The 19,288-nt window shown below is 32.9% G+C and overlaps 1 protein-coding gene across 1 annotated transcript in view; it reads left to right on the top strand.

The window, feature by feature from the left end:
• LOC133173938 (uncharacterized protein K04H4.2-like) overlaps positions 1 to 19,288 on the top strand; it is a 51,810-nt gene that overhangs the window by 8,746 nt on the left and 23,776 nt on the right. The window contains exons 3-8 of the mRNA XM_061309004.1: positions 80 to 208; positions 1,981 to 2,097; positions 2,281 to 2,397; positions 16,748 to 16,864; positions 17,048 to 17,164; positions 17,329 to 17,445. Coding sequence (XP_061164988.1) covers positions 80 to 208; positions 1,981 to 2,097; positions 2,281 to 2,397; positions 16,748 to 16,864; positions 17,048 to 17,164; positions 17,329 to 17,445 — 714 coding nt within the window. The remainder of the gene's footprint in view (positions 1 to 79; positions 209 to 1,980; positions 2,098 to 2,280; positions 2,398 to 16,747; positions 16,865 to 17,047; positions 17,165 to 17,328; positions 17,446 to 19,288) is intronic.

The following is a 19,288-nucleotide window of genomic DNA, read 5'->3' as shown; positions in this document are numbered from 1 at the left end:
TTCAGTTTGGGCATAAATGAATGAGTGACATGCAAATAGTTATAACTAATTGTTTTCCTGCTTAAAATTTCACACATAGGTCCAAAATGTCCTGATGGTGATCCAGCTGAAACCAAAGCGTGTAACTCTGATGAATCCTGCAGTCCTAGTGTAGAGTTCTGTAATATCAATACACAGACATGCTGTCCTAAGAAATATAATTTAGATGGTAAAGTATTGTATTGAGATCTTTTCAAATTTCAAGGTTTATCATCATAAATTATTTATGATTTGTATTTAATTCTGCAGCTAATATGAAGCTCTAACTCATGTATAAATTAATGCATGTTTCAAATTTGGAAAAAAATTATTCTTTTCTTGGCAGGTCTAGAAGGCACCTAAAAAAATCAAACTGCTCACAGATTTATTTTTATGCCCCCATAATGGGAGATTGTTCTGACCGTCCGTCTGTTTGTCAGTTTGTCTGTAAAAACATTAATCTTGCCCATAACTTTTGATTGAATGGAGCAAGGGCTTTCATATTTCACATGTGATTTCTTGTGACAAGGCCTTTCTTTGGATACCAACATATTTGACCTCTTGACCTTGACCTTGGAGTTTGACCCCCTTTTTGCAAAATTTTACTAAACTTTAACCTTGGCCTTAACTTTTGAAAAGTAAGTGCTAGTACTTTCATACTTTGCATGTGTAATCCTTGTGATAAGACCTTTCTTTGGATACCAACAAAGTTGACCCTTTTATCTTGATCTATAAGTTTGACCTACTTTTGAAAAATTTTAACCTTGGCTATAACTTTTGAACAGTTGGTGCTAGGGATTTCATATTTCACAGGCATATTTCTTGTGACATGACCTTTCCTTGGGTACCAACAATTTTGATCATTTGACCTTGACTGTGAAGTTTGATCTAATTTTGAAAAAAACTTTAACCTTTGCCATAACTTTTGAACAGTTGGTGCTAGGGCTTTCATATTTTGCAGGTATATTTTTGGTAAGAAGACCATTCTTTGGGTACCAACATTTTTGATCTCTTGATTTTGACCTAGGAGTTTGACTTGCATTTGAGAAGCTCATACCTTTGCTATGAGCTGCGATACAGGGGCATCAGTGTTTCACAAACACATCTTGTTGCCCCATGCTATTATTGCAAACAATTTTCCTGGATTTTTAGATTTCCTCAGACACAATTTTGTTAAAAAGGGGGAAATCTAAATTTTTGGCAATAAACAGAAATTTATGCTTTCCTTTACCTGTGTAAAGACACTACTGTAAATCCAAAGAGTATTTATTTTGTATTAATGTTATATTTAAAAAATACCTATGAGTTCAGTAGTAACATAAGTCAATATACATGTATTTTTGTTTTTTCTATTGAGTACAGTAACCAAGTATCCAGTCGGAAAAATAACGAATTTTAAAACCGGTTTACTAAATTTTGATTAATTTCACAACCTTAATGAATAAGGGTTTATATCAAATTAATGATAAAATACATCTATTGCTAGTAGTATCAATGAAATGTTGGCAAAATCATTGCTTTTTTAACTAAGTAGTGGTGCATTAAGGTTCTTAAGTTTTACAAGAGTGTAGATAAAACAAAAAAATGCTTTGGCTCAGAAAAAAAAAACTTGAATGATGTCACTTTAGTAAGTGTTATGCCTCTTGCTGCAAAACACAAAATAAGAATGCAAAATAAAAATTTCATATTTGGTCAAGTTGGGGGATAACATTAAATCTTCATGATGATGAGGGTTAAAGGTCAACGAAAACTTTGCCATTTATCCAAAATTGTGTTTCACTTTTAGGTCATATTGTTTGGACATATTATTACAAGTATGAAATTTTTTAGGTCTGACCTGGGTTGACCAAATCCCTCATTCGTAGGCACATTTGATTTTAAGTAGATACATGTAAAGGCAAACCTCCTTTTTTTCTGAAAAAGATATTTCACAATTATTTATTTTCTTGTAATTTAATTTAGGACAAAAATGTCCAGGAGGAAACCCTGCTGAGATTAAGACCTGTGCTTCAGATGAGTCCTGCTCTGTGACAGAATTTTGTAACAAAGGGACATGTTGTCCTAAAACAATTAACCAAGGTGATTCAGCTTTGATATTCTTGTATTAAAAATCTCTGAAATATTTGAAAATTTAAAACATCGTAGTTAGTTATACATGTATGTAATTTTTAAAGTCTCTCGAATTTGTTGAAGAACCTTCCAGTGTGTATGAGTTGAGCACCCATCACAATTCACCATATGTACTTTTTGTCATAATTTCAGATTTCAAATGTCCAGGTGGAAACCCTGCTGAAATTAAGACCTGTGCTTCAGATGAGTCCTGCTCTGTGACAGAATTTTGTAACAAAGGAACATGTTGTCCAAAAACAATTAACCAAGGTGATACAACTTTGACATTTTTATGCCCCGCCATGAATATGGCCAGGGCATATAGTGTTTGTCATGTCCGTCTTCCGTCCTTCTGTCCTTCCGTCTGTCCTTCTGTCACACTTTGCGTTTAGCTCTGTTCAAAGCTCAGTGTCAAAGAAACTATCCAAGATATTTTTATCAAACTTTATATGCTACTAGATATTGATAAGAGTTATGCAACTGCATCAACAATTTTTGACCTTGACCTTTCCTTTGACCTTGACCTCACTTTTCTTAAATTAGTGTTTAGCTCAGTTTTAAAGATACCATTCAAGATAGTGTATTCAACCTTCATATGTTGATACATACTGATGTAAGCTATTCAACTGCATCAACATTTTTTGACCTTGACCTTTCTTTTGACCTTGACCTTTCTTTTGACCTTGACCTCACTTTTCTTACATTAGTATTTAGCTCAGTTTTAAAGATACCATTCAAGGTAGTGTAATCAAACTTCATATGTTGATACATACTGATGTAAACTATTCAACTGCATCAACATTTTTTGACCTTGGCCTTTCTTTTGATCTTGACCTCACTTTTCTGAAATTAGTATTTAGCTCAGTTTTAAAGATACCATTCAAGATAGTGTAATCAAACTTCATATGTTGATACATACTGATATAAGCTATTCAACTGCATCAACATTTTTTGACCTTGACCTTTCCTTTGACCTTGACCTCACTTTTCTTAAATTAGTGTTTAGCTCAGTTTTAATGAAACCATTCAAGATATTTTTAACAAACCTCATATGCTGATACATACTGATAAGAGCTATTCAACTGCATCAATATTTTTTACCTTGACCTTTCCTTTGACCTTGACCTCACTTTTCTTAAATTAGTGTTTAGCTCAGTTTTAATGAAACCATTCAAGATATTTTTAACAAACTTCATATGCTGATACATACTGATGAGAGCTATTCAACTGCATCAACATTTTTTGAACTTTTGACCTTGACCTTTCCTTTGACCTTGACGTCACTTTTCTTAAATTAGTGTCAAACTTCATATGCTGATACATACTGATGTAAGCTATTCAACTGCATCAATATTTTTTCACCTTGACCTTTCCTTTGACCTTGACCTCACTTTTCTCAAGTTGTGTCAAAATGTTGCATTACTAATATACCCTCGGCGGGGCATTCATGTCCTATGGACACATTTCTAGTTTAGGATTTTTTTTTTTTAATTTATACCAGATAACCGGTACTTCTCGAGAACAGCAGCAATAGTTAATCATATCAAAATGTAAGCAGATACTGACATGCATATGTAAATATACATTTATGTTAACACATAACTTTTACGGGTCATAGTTAGGGGGTAAGGGTTAGGAATTAAGAGGGTAGGGTTAGTGTCAGATGGTAAAACAAAGTAACAAGAGCTTTAACCATTATCTATTGAATGACTGTGACTCAATATTGATATCATGTTGATATTGACAGTAGGGCAAATTTCATACTTCATAAATGGAAAGTATTCAAACAAATAGGCAGAGGATAAAAAACACGGCAGCAAGGGGTATCAGTATATAATGATCAACTTCAAAATGATCGTGATTTGTTAAAGATGCAGAATCAAGTGTAAGACAGACTTTATAGACAACAAAGTATTCAAACGTGAACACAAGTAGAGAGAAACAAGTCACAAGGACAATAACAAGCAACTGTTGAATAACAGTGATTCAATATTGAAATGATATTGTTGTTATAGACATAGATATTGAAATAATATTGCTGTTATAGACAATATTGATTGTATGTTGTTTTACATCCTATTCGAGAATTTTTCACTCATAAAGAGACGTCACCATATACCGATGAAGGGCTTCAAATTTTAACCTTTACTCAGCACTTAGGGCCATTGAGCAGTGAGGGATCTTTATCGTGCCAAAGCCTGCCATGACACTGGGCCTTGGTTTTTAACACGCATTCTCTGTAAGCACCAAAAAATCTTGGAAACGACATGTCTCGGATTTTGATGAAATTTGCACCACAGGTGTGTCTTGGTACAAAACTAGCAAATATGGTGTCGGAAGTTCCACACGTGCACTTGGTTGCCATGGAGACGGATTCATAGAATTTGGCCATTTTTTACCCTTTTTGACCAAATGAAAACATGAAAATTGAGGAAATGTAAACGAATATTTATCGGTATCTAATACACTCAAACAAAAATCATTGGATCATATGATAACGTGAACTTTTAAGGTACACAGGGCATATAATCATTTATTCTAGAAATATTCCCACTCTAAGAAAAAGGTCATACAAACTGACATGGTTCCTGAAAATGTGAAAAATGGAAAATTTAGTATTTTTTGAGATCTTTAAGGCTAAATAAGAAAAATTGTCCGTGGAAAATTTTCAAATCTTATGTGTGTTTTTATACTTGAGAATTAGTAGTGTCATCTCATGAAAAAATATCAGTGGGCTTTTAATGCTATTTTTAGTAACATGTATCTATAAATAGATATGTTTTGGTAAACTGTAAAAAATCAAATTTTGGCAAAGTTTTAGATGTCATTGCTGGAAAATTAGGAAGTATCTTGCAAAATTTAAGATGTTAATGACAGTAGCTGGACACCACTAGCTGGAGTGGACAATGGTTGAGAGGGATTCCCATTTCTATTTATAGTATCAAGCACCTAAATATAGATATGTCTCTGAAAATTAGGAAAACTGACAGTTTTGTGCTAATTGGAAGCTTAATAGAAAAAGTATTAACAAATATAAAGCTTTCTACAATATGCCTTCAAAAAGAACAAGTGTTTGTACAATAATTGATACAATCTTGAGGATGGACTCTTATTTCTCTTTATAGCAATAATGGTCTAAAAATAGATTCCTCGAATTATCGAGAAAATGTAGATTCTTTCAATTTTTCAGGCAATGTTGGATGGAAAAAATGCAGACTAACTGTTATAAACTTAGTGTGATTGACAAGTACTAGAAACCATTTACTGAAATACACACTATCTGAAGGGGGTTCTCTTTTCTATTTATAGCACCAAACACCCAAAAATAGAAACATCTCAGCATATGAGGAAAAATGACAATTTTCCATCAGTTGTAAGCTTCATTGAAAAAGTATTTACAAAACATACTGCTGTCTACAATATGTCATGATCAAGAACATTTGGGCAATTAATAATTGACACAATATTGAAGATGAACTCTCTTTTCTTTTTATAGCAACAGTGGTCTAAAAATAGATGCAGTGAGTTATTTAGAAAATATACATCCTTGCACTATTTCATACAATTATGGATTGAAAATTTAAATACTCTCTATTATAAACATAATGTGACTGACAAGTACTAGCTGTATAGAAACCAATGACTGAAATACAAAATGTTTCAAGGGGATTCCCATTTCTATTTTTAGCATAAAAAATAAAAACTTAGATAAGACTTAGTGTATGAGGTAAAATAAAAAATTTCCACATACTGGAAGCTTCATAAAGAGTATTTACAAACAATTCGCTATCTACAACGGAACAATTGTTTAGACAACATTTTACATATTATTTAAGGTAGGCTCACAATTCTTTTTAGCAACAATTGTCTAAAAATAGATGCTGTATTAGGCCAACTTTTTTTTATATTCTGTTTTACGGGAGCGCCGACCCTAATTTGGGCTAAAATGAAATAAAAATAAAAGTCCCCAATTCATCTCCCGCCGATAGTTTATTTATAGTCTCTGAAAAAATAAAAGAAATATAAATAACCTTTTTAATATATTCGATCAGTGCATATTATCTATTCAAGATATATTACTAAAGTCAGGTACTCTTTACACAATTGCTCCGAAGAAAATAGTTCCATTCATGATCAGTAGATAAAACATTACAACAAATATTAAGATTAATCATGTATATTTAATACGTTAAAGAAAACAAAATTAACGTTAAAAGATTTTAAGAAAATCACTTTTTCCCCAGAAAAGCAAATAAAAAGTTTTCATATTCCTACGCTCGCTGCCTCCTCAGTCTTTTTCACGAACATATATAGGTCACACTTCGATTGATAATGATAAATCTTTTCACCAATTATATTACCGTCATGATTATTGTTCGTTAATTGCCGTATATTTTCGAGAGTTAGAATGTTAATCATTAACTGTGTGTGTGTGTGTTTTTTTTCTCTCTTTTTTAAAATAACGGAATGGTTATTATGGCTAAACACTTCTCGGCAAAGCAACGTGATTTTCCGAGCTCGGAAAGATCTTCGCACGTGTGTAGACCTAGGCTATTTGGTCTTGCAAGAACAGGTGTGTGCACCGTTCCCTAGTGACGCTTAGATCAGTAGACTGGGTATTAGTACTTGCTACGGACATAAAGAAGTTTAGAACTATACACCAGTTTCATAACAAGTGCAGGTTTTTTACTCAAGGTGAAGCCCTAGACTGGGCTAGAAGGGCTGAGTTAAGGTCATCGATCTAACACGAAAATGTACTATTTTTGTAAATAAAAACATTTCTAGAAACAAAAATGAAGTTTATCTTCAAAACGTCTGTATATTCAAAATCAGTATATGGTGGAGGAATATTCAGTGATGCTCCATAGCCGCAACCGATCTCGTGCTTTCGTTTGCGTTTAACAACGGCCGTCAATGCATCAATGGACGAGTTCATTGATTACTCTAAAAGGTGACAGGTTGGAACATCTTTAACATCTGCCTATACTTTGAGTGATAGTACTTTTTAATAGCACAAAATTAAAAAATAAATTAAAATCTATCCTTGATAGATCTAAAGTTTTGCTATTTATGAAAATGTGCTATCTTTGATAATCCATAACGGCTTGGACTTGTTTTGAATTTTTTTTTACAGAAGATTCTATCATTGGAAAGTTAGATGGTACACATGTAGCACAGGCCCATAGTACGCGGGATTTTTTGGGAGTCCCCCCCCCTTTCACTTTGAAAACGTTGCTATAGGCCTGTAACATGCTATTTGGATTAAATATTCCTGAAAATGAGTGAGGCATTAAATACATTTTTAAAATTAAACGATTAATTATATTTAGTTTATGTTCTATGTGAAATTAAAACTACTTTTATGCATGTGCAACTTTGTGATAAAGTCACTACATGCATGTAACGTTATATATGTACATGCAGTTTGTTTCCTACTATATGCATATTTTATTCAACAAAAGATGTTGAAACTCAGTAGCCTAAATATTATGTCATTTTAGGATATTTATGTATATGGCACTTTTATAGTTGACTTTCTACAGCTTGAGTATCTCTGACGTTTTGTCAGTAAATACTTGTTTTTTTTTATTAGAAATCATATCTGAACACAATGAAAAGTCGAATAAATTAAAAGTCGAATATCTTGGATATGGGGTAACACATATCTATTCTTGTTACAAGCCTTTCAAAATGCGATTTGTCATTGGCTGAGGTAAATAGATTCATCCAATCACAGTATTCGTTGCGTGAAGAGTCACTGCACAGCACAGCGCCAAAATGTCAGAATCGGAGGGTTTCACGTGTTTTTAAATAGTCAGTTTAAAAAAGTGACGTGTCAATGTTATATATTAGAAAAAGTATAAATTTTAATGAAAGATTGAATGAAATAGACGAATCAGTGATCTTGATCAAATGTCATGCGGAGGGCCACGTGGAAATCGAGGTTCTGTCAACCGCTTGTTTTGAAAGGTTCTGAATACGTATTATCTTTGACAATTGCTTCAATACATTGAAATACGTCTTGAAGATTTTTTAAACTTAATTTTAAGACAGGAATGTTTTCTTTTACAAGTAACGACAGAACATTAGAACTATGTAGAACTGGTAGAAAGTGGCGTGACTGAGGAAATTCGAGTCACAACTTTCACTCGTTTTATGACAAATATTGGAATTCAGAATTACCTACGAAGATATATCAGTATATATGCTTGATTGATACAAGACATTATCTCCTTTTTTATCGCTTTATGGAATTTTGCGTGCTATGTAACAAATTAATGTACATTGATTGTTCAGTGTATTCATATCAGCTGATGTAGTGTATATGTATAGCTCTTGTTTAGTAAAACAACTTTTTTTTACCACTAGGGAAAAGTATTGTTGTAAATGATACGCCCTTACAAATATTATTTTAATTCAAGACCTGGTTTCTTTTTTCATTCAACAGTTGTGGATTAGAACCATTTTCAACAATTAAATTTTTAAATTCTGCAGTAAACAGAATATTGTCATGTGTATTTTACATGTGTATACTATGGGAAAGATGTGTATTTTCTACAATTATATTGAAAGTTAGCATGCTCAGAAAGAAAACATAAGGATAAAAAGATATATATACTACAGATTGAGGAAGTTTGAATATGTTTTCAATAGAGATATTGTGGTACGTTTTTTCCACCTACGTATATATTAATTGGAAGTGCGTTGAAAAAAAAATATTATACAACTTTTCTTTTTTTCATGTCTCATGTGCACTTCTGTGAATTAATTTATTTTAGCTGATCCATTGAATGTCTCACTGTATTTTCTCCATAACTTTGCCAGAACTAGTCCAAAATCCTCAGATCTTGTAATTTGCTGAATACCGAAAAATAAAAGATTCTGAAAAGTTTATGAGGGGTGTGACAGAAGTCCTATAGGTTTACTGCGGTGACAATATGATATTTGACAACTGAGAAAAGACTATAGATTTGTATGTTTGATTTGCATTAATGTTAGAAATAGGGGTGAAACGATACACCTCCTTCACGGTTCGATACGTATTGTATAATTTTGTCTCGGTTCGGTTATTTTCAATACGATACATTTTGATAGAAGGAAACAAATTCAACGTTGTTTTATGCTTTCTTTTTCTAAATCTAGTCACATATTTTACGAATTTTATTTGCAAATTGACTAGAAGAAATTGATTAAAATTATTTGACTGTCAAAAATTATTTTACAAGCTATCAGTCATCAAAAATTTCGTTTTCTATACTTATTTATAATGAGTAACATGTTTTACCTTATGCCAAACCCGACTGAATAACGATCCTGACCGAAAAGTGAACCGAACCGAAAATTAGAGATTTTGCACCGCGTATCAAACCGAGAAAAAATACCGTGGTGAATCGATATTTATAACTGAAATACCTTAAACCAATGAGGATTTCCATTTCTATTAATAGCAACAAAATTATACAAGAGGCCAGAGGGCTTTAACAGTCATCTGAGAATAACCCTGTAACTGATCAATGAAATGGCAATTTAACAAGAGACTCAAGGGCCTAGAATCGCTCTTCTGATAAATTGTACAACCATATCACTTCTATTCTAAGCTTCTTAGTATCTTATACATTTAGATAAAGCCTTGAAATCCCAAAGGTAGCTCTGTGACCTACTTTTTGGATAACAACTCTGTGAATTTAATGATTGTAAGCCTCTTATAATTTGAAATATTTAGATATTGCCTTAAAACGCCAAAGTAGGGTCACCGTGACCTATTTTTTGTTCACACTTTTCGAAAACCCAAGATGCTTTAACTGACAATGTTTGATGACTCTAAGCGTCTTATTATCAGAAATATTTAGATATAGCTGTGAAATTCCAAAATTAAGTCACTGTGACCTACTATTAGGTTAACATAGTCTGTGATCCCAAAATGAGGAAGTTTGATGATTATTAGCCTCTTATTATTTCAAATATTTAGATATTCCCTTAAAGTTTGATGAATATAAGCCAATTAGTATCTGAAATATTTTAATATCGTCATGAAATTCTACAAGTAGGTCACAGTGATCTACCTTTTAGCTGATACATTCTGAGGACCCAAGATGCATCAACTGACAAGGTTTGATGATTCTAGGTTTCACAGTGTCCAAAATATGCCTCTAAAATGATTTGAAAATAAATACCTGCCAAATTCAAATGCATTAACTTACAAGGCTTGATGAGTCTAAACCTCTCAGTATCTAAAATCATGACAGTAATTTTTTTGGTGAAAATGATTAGCCATAAAATTCAGAAAGTAGGTCACAGTGATTTACTTTTCTACTTTTTCATTGACACATTTTAAAGTCCCATGATGCATGGACTGATAAGTTTTGATGATAAGAGGCTTCAAATTGTCCGAGATATGCATCAAAATCAAATGAAAGATGAATACCGGCAAAATTCAAAAAAGGTCATCGTGACCTACAGAGTGTACCTTTGAGTCAAGATGCATCAATTGAAATAATCTTAATTCCAGTCATTACATTGGGCAATATAACAATGCCCCAGGGTGATGCCTTGAAAATTTTTTAATCTACATCATATTCTAATCCATATTAGCATATAATTAAAGTTTGGTGATAATCTGCCTAGTGGTTCTTAAGAGGAGGATTTTTTTAGCAACCACTGCTTTTATTTTTATTAGCTCATCTAAGCTGATCACCTATTGTCCGTCGTCCGTCTGTCTGTTCATCTGTCTGTCTGACTCTGTCCATCCGTCTGTAAACTTTTCACATTTTCAACTTCTTCTCAAGAACCACTGGTACAAGGCATTCTTGGGTAAAGGGAAGTTTAAATTGTTAAAATGAAAGACCAAGGCCCATTACAAGGGGAGAATATCAAGAAAAAACAAAAATAGATTGGGGTCATTAAAACATATTCTCAAGAACTTGTGGGCCAGAAAAGTTGAAACTTATATTGAAGCATCCTGGTCTAGTGTAGATTCTAAATTGTTCAAATCATGACCCCCAGGCGTAGGGTGGGGCACAATAGGGAATCAAAGTTTTACATTGAAATATATAGGAAACTTTTTAAAAATCTTCTTCTCAAGAACCACTTGGCCAGAAAATCTTAAAATTATGTGGAAGCTTCCTGAGGTAGTGTAAATTCTAAATTGTTCAAATAATGACCCCCAGGGGTGGGGTGGGGCAACAAAAAGTGTGACAAGGGGGGAATCTGGTGAGGAACAGGAGGGACAAAGTTACTCAGCTGAGCTTTGTTGCCCATGGGCCTCTTGTTTCCCTAATTATATCCCTTTGTTTAAGGGCACATCCCCATGTTTGGTATTAATAAGAGCCCTTAGGCCAAGGATACTCTGTGAAAAATTTGACAAATATTGGCCAAAAGGTTCTGGAGATACGGTCCATATTCAAAAAAGTTGATGCACACCACACAAACTGCCATTGAATAAGCTCTTTGAGTCTTTGGCTAAAAGGAATTAACAAGAGGTCCATGGGCCACAACGCTCACCTGAGTCAATATGACCCTGTTTTTCTTCATCGGCAGATTTTTCCCTATGCAATGAAACTAATCCGGATGTTGTGTAATTCAAAATCTTGTCTAATACGGTGTAAACTTTAAGTCCCTTGCAGTAACTTCAATAGTTTGTAATGTTGTCTAATCCGGAATGTTGTCTAATCCGACCAATTTCTGTGGAACCAGTGGTGTCCGGATTAGACAAGTTTTACTGTATATTCCTATGTAAAACTTTGATCCCCTATTGTGACCCCACCCTACCCCCCATGGGGGGGGGCATGATTTGAACAAAGTTTATTCTACACTGCCTGAGGATGCTTCAAAATCAATATGACTAATCATGGCTTTGCTGTTCTTGAGAAGAAGATTTTTCAATTAAGATTTTTTTCCTATATATTCTTATGTAAAATTTGATCCCCTGTTGTGGCCCCACCTACCCCGGGGGTCATGACTTGAACAAACTTGAATCTACACTACCTGAGGATGCTTGCATATCGAAATGACTAATCATGGCTTTGCTGTTTTTGAGAAGAAGATTTTTTCAAGATTTTTTCCTAATATTCCTATGTAAAAATTTGATCCCCCAATGTTACCCCGGGGGTCATGATTTGAACAAACTTGAATGTACACTATGTAATGAAGGTTTCACATAAGTTTCAACTTTTTTGGCCTAATGGTTCTTGAGAAGAAGATTTTTAAAAGATGCCACCAAATTTTCTTTAATTCTTAATTATCTCCCCTTAAAAGAGGGCCTGGCCCTTCATTTGAACAAACTTCCCTTTACCCTAAATTACTCTGTGCAAAGTTTGGTTGAAATTGGCAAAGTGGTTCTGGAGAAGAAGTCGAAAATGTGAAAAGTTTACAGACAGACGGGCTTTCAGCTCAGGTGAGCTAAAAACTATATAGACAAAATAAAATTGTAGATGATACATTTCTCAAAGACAAGAGTAAGGACAATCAGGAATGAGCAAAATAATTAGTCTAGTAATGAGCAACAACACAGAAAGTAGATTCATGTGGTCCATATTGTCTAAAAGAAAATTCCAATGATATTTGATGTCTTCTGCAAGTTTTAATGAAAATACAGGAAAATGCACAGGTTCATGACGTCACAATTTGTAATAAAGAGTTCATATATGAACTAGAAGTCTCTGATGAGACTGTAGCTCTACCGGTTTGTACTTATAACAAAGGAGGAGGAAAGAAGCATTTTGACTTGAGACACTGGAACAGCATTAAGTAGAATAATGATCCTTGGTTTAGTCTCTTTTTGTGGCAAGAATTATTGCAATCAGACTATAAATCTGAAGGAGGAGTAGCCTTTAGGAAAAAAAAAATTACAGAAATTTCTTTTTTTAGTAACCATGGCAGCACTGTTCATCGAAGTCAAAAACTAATTTATAGAATTATATTTCTTAGTGTAATCTACTTGTGTGCCATGTTAAATTGAAATCAGACCAAAACAGTAAGAGGAGTAGCGTTTTGAAAGTATTTGAAAGAAATTTTTATTTTTAGTTACCATGGCAACATCGTTCATCGAAATCAAAAACTGATAAATAGAATTATGTAACTTAAAGTAGTCTACTTGTGATCAAAGTTACATTGAAATCAGACCAAAACTGTAAGGGGAGTAGCGTTTTGAAAATTGTTCACAGATAGACGGACAGATAGATGGACAGACGACGGACACCTTACTATCGCATAGGCTCTTCTGGTCTCTGACCAATTGAGATAAAAACTGTATAATCTTTCTGCATGTGAATTTAAAAGCATTAGTTTCTGACCACAATTTCATATTTTAAGAAAGAAACTACAGGGTCAAATTTGTATTAAACTGTACCTTCTTCTTTGCCCTAAACAATATCTGAAATAGTGCAAGAATCTACATTTTCTCCATAAATCACAGCATCTTTTTCCAGACAATTATAGCTATAAAAAGACTTGAGAACCTACCTTCTGTAATATACAAAGTGTTATCTAACCACATGTTCTTGATCTTGACATATTGTAGAGGGCAGTTTATTTGTAAATACGTTTTCTATGAGGTTTCTAATTGGTGGAAAATTATCTTCAATGTCTAAAACAGTGCAAGAATCTACATTTTCTTGATAATTCAGGGCTTCTATTTCTAGAAAATTGTTGCTATAAAAACAAATGAAAGTAAATGTTCTTGTTCATGACATATTGTGGACAGTTGTATTATTTTGTAAATATCTTTTTAGATGAAGATTATCATTGGTGGATCGTTGTCATTATTTTCTCATATGCTAAGACAGAATTTTTTTTTTGGGTGTTTCATGCTATAAATAAGAAAAAGAAACCTCATTCAAATAGTGTGTATTTTAGTAAATGGTCACTAGTGCTTGTCAGTCACATAATGGTTATAACAGTAACTGTTAGGATGCAAAGTTTTCATCCGTTACGTGTGAAATAATGCAGGAATTTACATATTCTGAATAGCTCACAGCATTTTGATTTTGTTGACAATTTTTGCTATTATAAAAAATAAGAGTTCACCCCCAAAATAGTGTCAATTTTTAGTTGACTAAGTATTCTAGTTAATGATATATTGTAGAGAGCAGTTTATTTTTTTAATATATTTTTCTGTGAAGCTTCTTACTGGAAAACTGTTATTTATACTAATATATTAAGACATGGAAATTTTAAGGTGTTTGATTCCAGAAATAGAGATGAGAACCCCCTTCAAATACAGGGCATTACAGTAAATGGTAACTAGTACTTGTCAGTTCCTGTTGTTGAAATATTGTAGATAGCAAATTGTTTGTAAATACTCTTTATGAAGCTTCCAGTATGTGGAAAATTTTCATTTTACCTCATATACTAAGATGTTTCTAAGTTTTTATTTTTTGTGCTAAAATTAGAAATAGGAATCCCCTTGAAATATTTTGCATTTCAGTTATTGGTTTCTAGTACTTATCAGTCACATTATGTTTATAGTAGAAAGTATTCAAATTTTCAATCCATAATTGTATGAAATAGTGCAAGGATGTATATTTTCTAAATAACTCACTGCATCTATTTTTAGACCACTGTTGCTATAAAAAGAAAAGAGAGTCCATCTTCAATATTGTGTCACTTATTAATTGCCCAAATGTTCTTGTTCATGACATATTGTAGACAGCAGTATGTTTTGTAAATACTTTTTCAATGAAGCTTACAACTGGTGGAAAATTGTCATTTTTCCTCATATGCTGAGATGTTTCTATTTTTGGGTGTTTGGTGCTATAAATAGAAAAGAGAACCCCCTTCAGATAGTGTGTATTTCAGTAAATGGTTTCTAGTACTTGTCAATCACACTAAGTTTATAACAGTTAGTCTGCATTTTTTCCATCCAACATTGCCTGAAAAATTGAAAGAATCTACATTTTCTCGATAATTCGAGGAATCTATTTTTAGACCATTATTGCTATAAAGAGAAATAAGAGTCCATCCTCAAGATTGTATCAATTATTGTACAAACACTTGTTCTTTTTGAAGGCATATTGTAGAAAGCTTTATATTTGTTAATACTTTTTCTATTAAGCTTCCAATTAGCACAAAACTGTCAGTTTTCCTAATTTTCAGAGACATATCTATATTTAGGTGCTTGATACTATAAATAGAAATGGGAATCCCTCTCAACCATTGTCCACTCCAGCTAGTGGTGTCCAGCTACTGTCATTAACATCTTAAATTTTGCAAGATACTTCCTAATTTTCCAGCAATGACATCTAAAACTTTGCCAAAATTTGATTTTTTACAGTTTACCAAAACATATCTATTTATAGATACATGTTACTAAAAATAGCATTAAAAGCCCACTGATATTTTTTCATGAGATGACACTACTAATTCTCAAGTATAAAAACACACATAAGATTTGAAAATTTTCCACGGACAATTTTTCTTATTTAGCCTTAAAGATCTCAAAAAATACTAAATTTTCCATTTTTCACATTTTCAGGAACCATGTCAGTTTGTATGACCTTTTTCTTAGAGTGGGAATATTTCTAGAATAAATGATTATATGCCCTGTGTACCTTAAAAGTTCACGTTATCATATGATCCAATGATTTTTGTTTGAGTGTATTAGATACCGATAAATATTCGTTTACATTTCCTCAATTTTCATGTTTTCATTTGGTCAAAAAGGGTAAAAAATGGCCAAATTCTATGAATCCGTCTCCATGGCAACCAAGTGCACGTGTGGAACTTCCGACACCATATTTGCTAGTTTTGTACCAAGACACACCTGTGGTGCAAATTTCATCAAAATCCGAGACATGTCGTTTCCAAGCCCTATAGTAAATTTGTTGGTGCTTACAGAGAATGCATGTTAATATCTCATCCGAAGGACCCGCAACTTTCATGTGTCGAGCGCCTGGCAAAGGAACAGTTGCTACCTATTTTTTATCGACTTAGGTCAGTCGCTGTCGAGATTCGAACTTACGACCTTCCGATCACGGAGTGAGCGCTCTACCGACTGAGCTACCATGAATAGTATATAGACAATATTGAAATGATATTGCTGTTATAGAAAATATTGAAATGATATTGTTTTTATAGACAATTTTGAAATGAATTTGTTGTTATAAACAATGTTGAAATGATATTGTTATTATAGACAATATTAAAATGATATAATTAAATTATTATAGATAATATTGAAATGATATTGCTGTTACAGACAATATTGAAATGATATTGTTGTTATAGACAATATTGAAATGATATTGTTGTTATAGGCAATATTGAAATAATATCGTTGTTATAGACAATATTAAAATGATATTGTTGTTATAGACAAGATTGAAATAATATCGTTGTTATAGACAATCTTGAAGTGTTGTTGTTTTTACATGTATGGACAATTTTTATACTTAAAGAATGAAAACTTAGCTATCAATGATTGAATGATCCATGATTTATTATTGATACAATATTGTTGTTACTGACTAAATCAACAGGAAGGAAAACTTGGTAAAATGGAAAGTATTCAAACATGAACACAAGAATAAAGAAACATTTTAGCAAAACAAAACATTTAATCTTTGGTCAAATTATCATGTTTATTGTCATTGACATAATTCTGTAACTTTTATAATAATTTCAGATTTCAAATGTCCAGGAGGAAACCCTGCTGAGATTAAGACCTGTGCTTCAGATGAGTCCTGCTCTGTGACAGAATTTTGTAACAAAGGAACATGTTGTCCTAAAACAATTAACCAAGGTGATTCAGCTTTGATATTCTTGTTTTAAAAATCTCTGGAATATTTAAAAAAATTAAAACATCGTAGTTAGTTGTACATGTGTGTATTTTTTAAAGTCTTTCAAGTTTGTTGAACAACCTTCCAATATTTATGAGTTAAGTACCTTCACAATTCACTATTTGTACCTTTTGTTATAATTTCAGATTTCAAATGTCCAGGTGGAAACCCTGTTGAGATTAAGGCCTGTGCTTCAGATGAGTCCTGCACTGTGACAGAATTTTGTAACAAAGGGACATGTTGTCCTAAAACAATTAACCAAGGTACGTGATACAACTTTGATATTCTTGTTTTAAAAATCCTAAAATATTTTGATTTTAACAAATTTTAGGCTTTAAGGTTGCCAATTTTGTCAAACAGCCTTTGAATATGTATAGTTTAAACACGTTTTACAATTCACAATACATATTTTTTGTTGTAATTTTAGACTTCAAATGTCCAGGTGGAAACCCTGTTGAGATTAAGTCCTGTGCCTCAAATGAGTCCTGCTCTGTGACAGAATTTTGTAACAAAGGAATATGTTGTCCAAAAACAATTAACCAAGGTGATACAACTTTGAAATTTTCACAAGGGGTTGGTTTTATGACATAAAGATTTCTGTCTTTTAAGATGGGAACATACTGTGGTATTGCGATTGTCTGACTGTCTGTATGTTAGCTTTTTCGTGTCCGGCTCATTACTTTCTAAAATACTATGAGGCCTAGAATAAGCAAACTTTGTCAGCTGATACATCTTGGGTAGAAGGTGTGTCACACATTAAAAGTAGGTTGCTGTGACCTTTAACTAGGTGATATGGCTAAATATGGCAAAATCCTAGAAAAAGACCTAGAATAATTAAATTGGTCAATTAATGCATCTTAGGTGGATGATGTGTCACATCTTACTTAAAAGTCACTGTGACTTTTAATTGAGGTGAAATTAAAAAAAAAAACTTTTTAAATTACACAATCCTAACAGATGTTAGAGAATTGCAGTAATCTTATCAAAAATTTTTAAATCAAGAAAATACACATTTTTTTTAAGATAAGGTATACAGCAATATATAAAAAACATAATATTTCTTTTGTGTTAATCACAAGAGAAAATTCTACATGTACCATGGGTGTAATTATCAAGCAATGGTGTTTCAAGGAACATTTTGATAAGAGCATCGTGAAGTAGTGATTAATTGATGAGTTCAGTGTAAGAAGATTCCTTGTAGAGCATCTCTGATCAAGCAGTTGTTATCTTTATCTCTTGGGAACTGGGCAGAGGAATCTGGCTCCTTTATTGCAATTCATAGTATCTGTCAAATTAAAATAGTTCTTATTCAATAAAGGCTGGCCATTGCTTTCAAAATTATTTTGGTATAAAGTTATTAAAATTAATTTGATATTGTATTATGTATTATTTTTACTTTAATTTTTAAATTTCAACAACGAATTTCAGAGTGTCATATCTCACTAAGATGACAGTTTTAAAGTACAGTTGAACTTTGGTATCTCAAATTTGGATATCTCGAATACCATGGATATATCGAAGTGATTTTGAAGTCCCAACTTGTTGTGGAAAGAAATAAAAGACGTCTTGATCGTATAGTGGTTTATTTGAGACTTGTTATTATCTATAGAAACAAACGAAAGTATTATGACGTCACAACAAAGTTTACGTTACATGAATTCGCGGATAATCCATGACACTCCGGGCACCAAAATGAATAGTAAAATTTGAAAAAGCTCATATTAAATTAACAGTTCCAGTGAAATAAAAAGCAAGTTCATAATCACTAAATTAAGAGGTCCATTCAAGAATTCTTTCTTTGGCTTTTGGTTTTGATACTCGATCATCTTCTTTTCAGACACTTTATATTTCAGGTTTTGTATCAGAGTCTCAGTTTCCGAGTGCTTGTGACGTAGTTCTGTGTTAGCTCTCTCCAGCTCCATGTTCCGAGTCTGTAGGTTGTTGTTTTGTTTCTTTATCTCTGCCATGTCCCTGAAATTCTTTTTCGGTGACTTATCTTTTTCCTTCTCCTCGGCCACTTTAAGTTTTTCTATCAGCTGAGTTTTCTCCCTTAGTTCCTCATCACGAGTCTTTACAGAGAACCTATAATCTCTGTTCCTGCTATCTACGGAGCCCTGTAAAGTTTGCAGCTGATTTTCCAACCTCTGTACGTTGATCTTTAGATCACTTATTTCCTTTCGAGTGTAATCACATCGTGACTGAAGACTGTTGTTTTTAGCCTTGAGATGCTCCGAGTCAGAGGTGGCGGTTTTGAGTATGTCAACTTGGCCCCTTAATTCCTGAATCTCCTTATGCAGACGTCCGTTTTCGTACGCCAGTTTATTTTTCTGTTCCATCATTTCCTTCATCACATTCTCTACACGAGTCTGAAAATCCTTTTGTTGGTC

This window comes from Saccostrea echinata, unplaced genomic scaffold, assembly GCF_033153115.1.
Source record: "Saccostrea echinata isolate AGI-Se365-2 ecotype Australia unplaced genomic scaffold, CSIRO_AGI_Sech_v1 ptg000056l, whole genome shotgun sequence".
NCBI lineage: Eukaryota > Metazoa > Mollusca > Bivalvia > Ostreida > Ostreidae > Saccostrea > Saccostrea echinata.
Note: the sequence above shows the minus strand (reverse complement) of the source record. Positions and strands in the feature narration are given on the sequence as shown.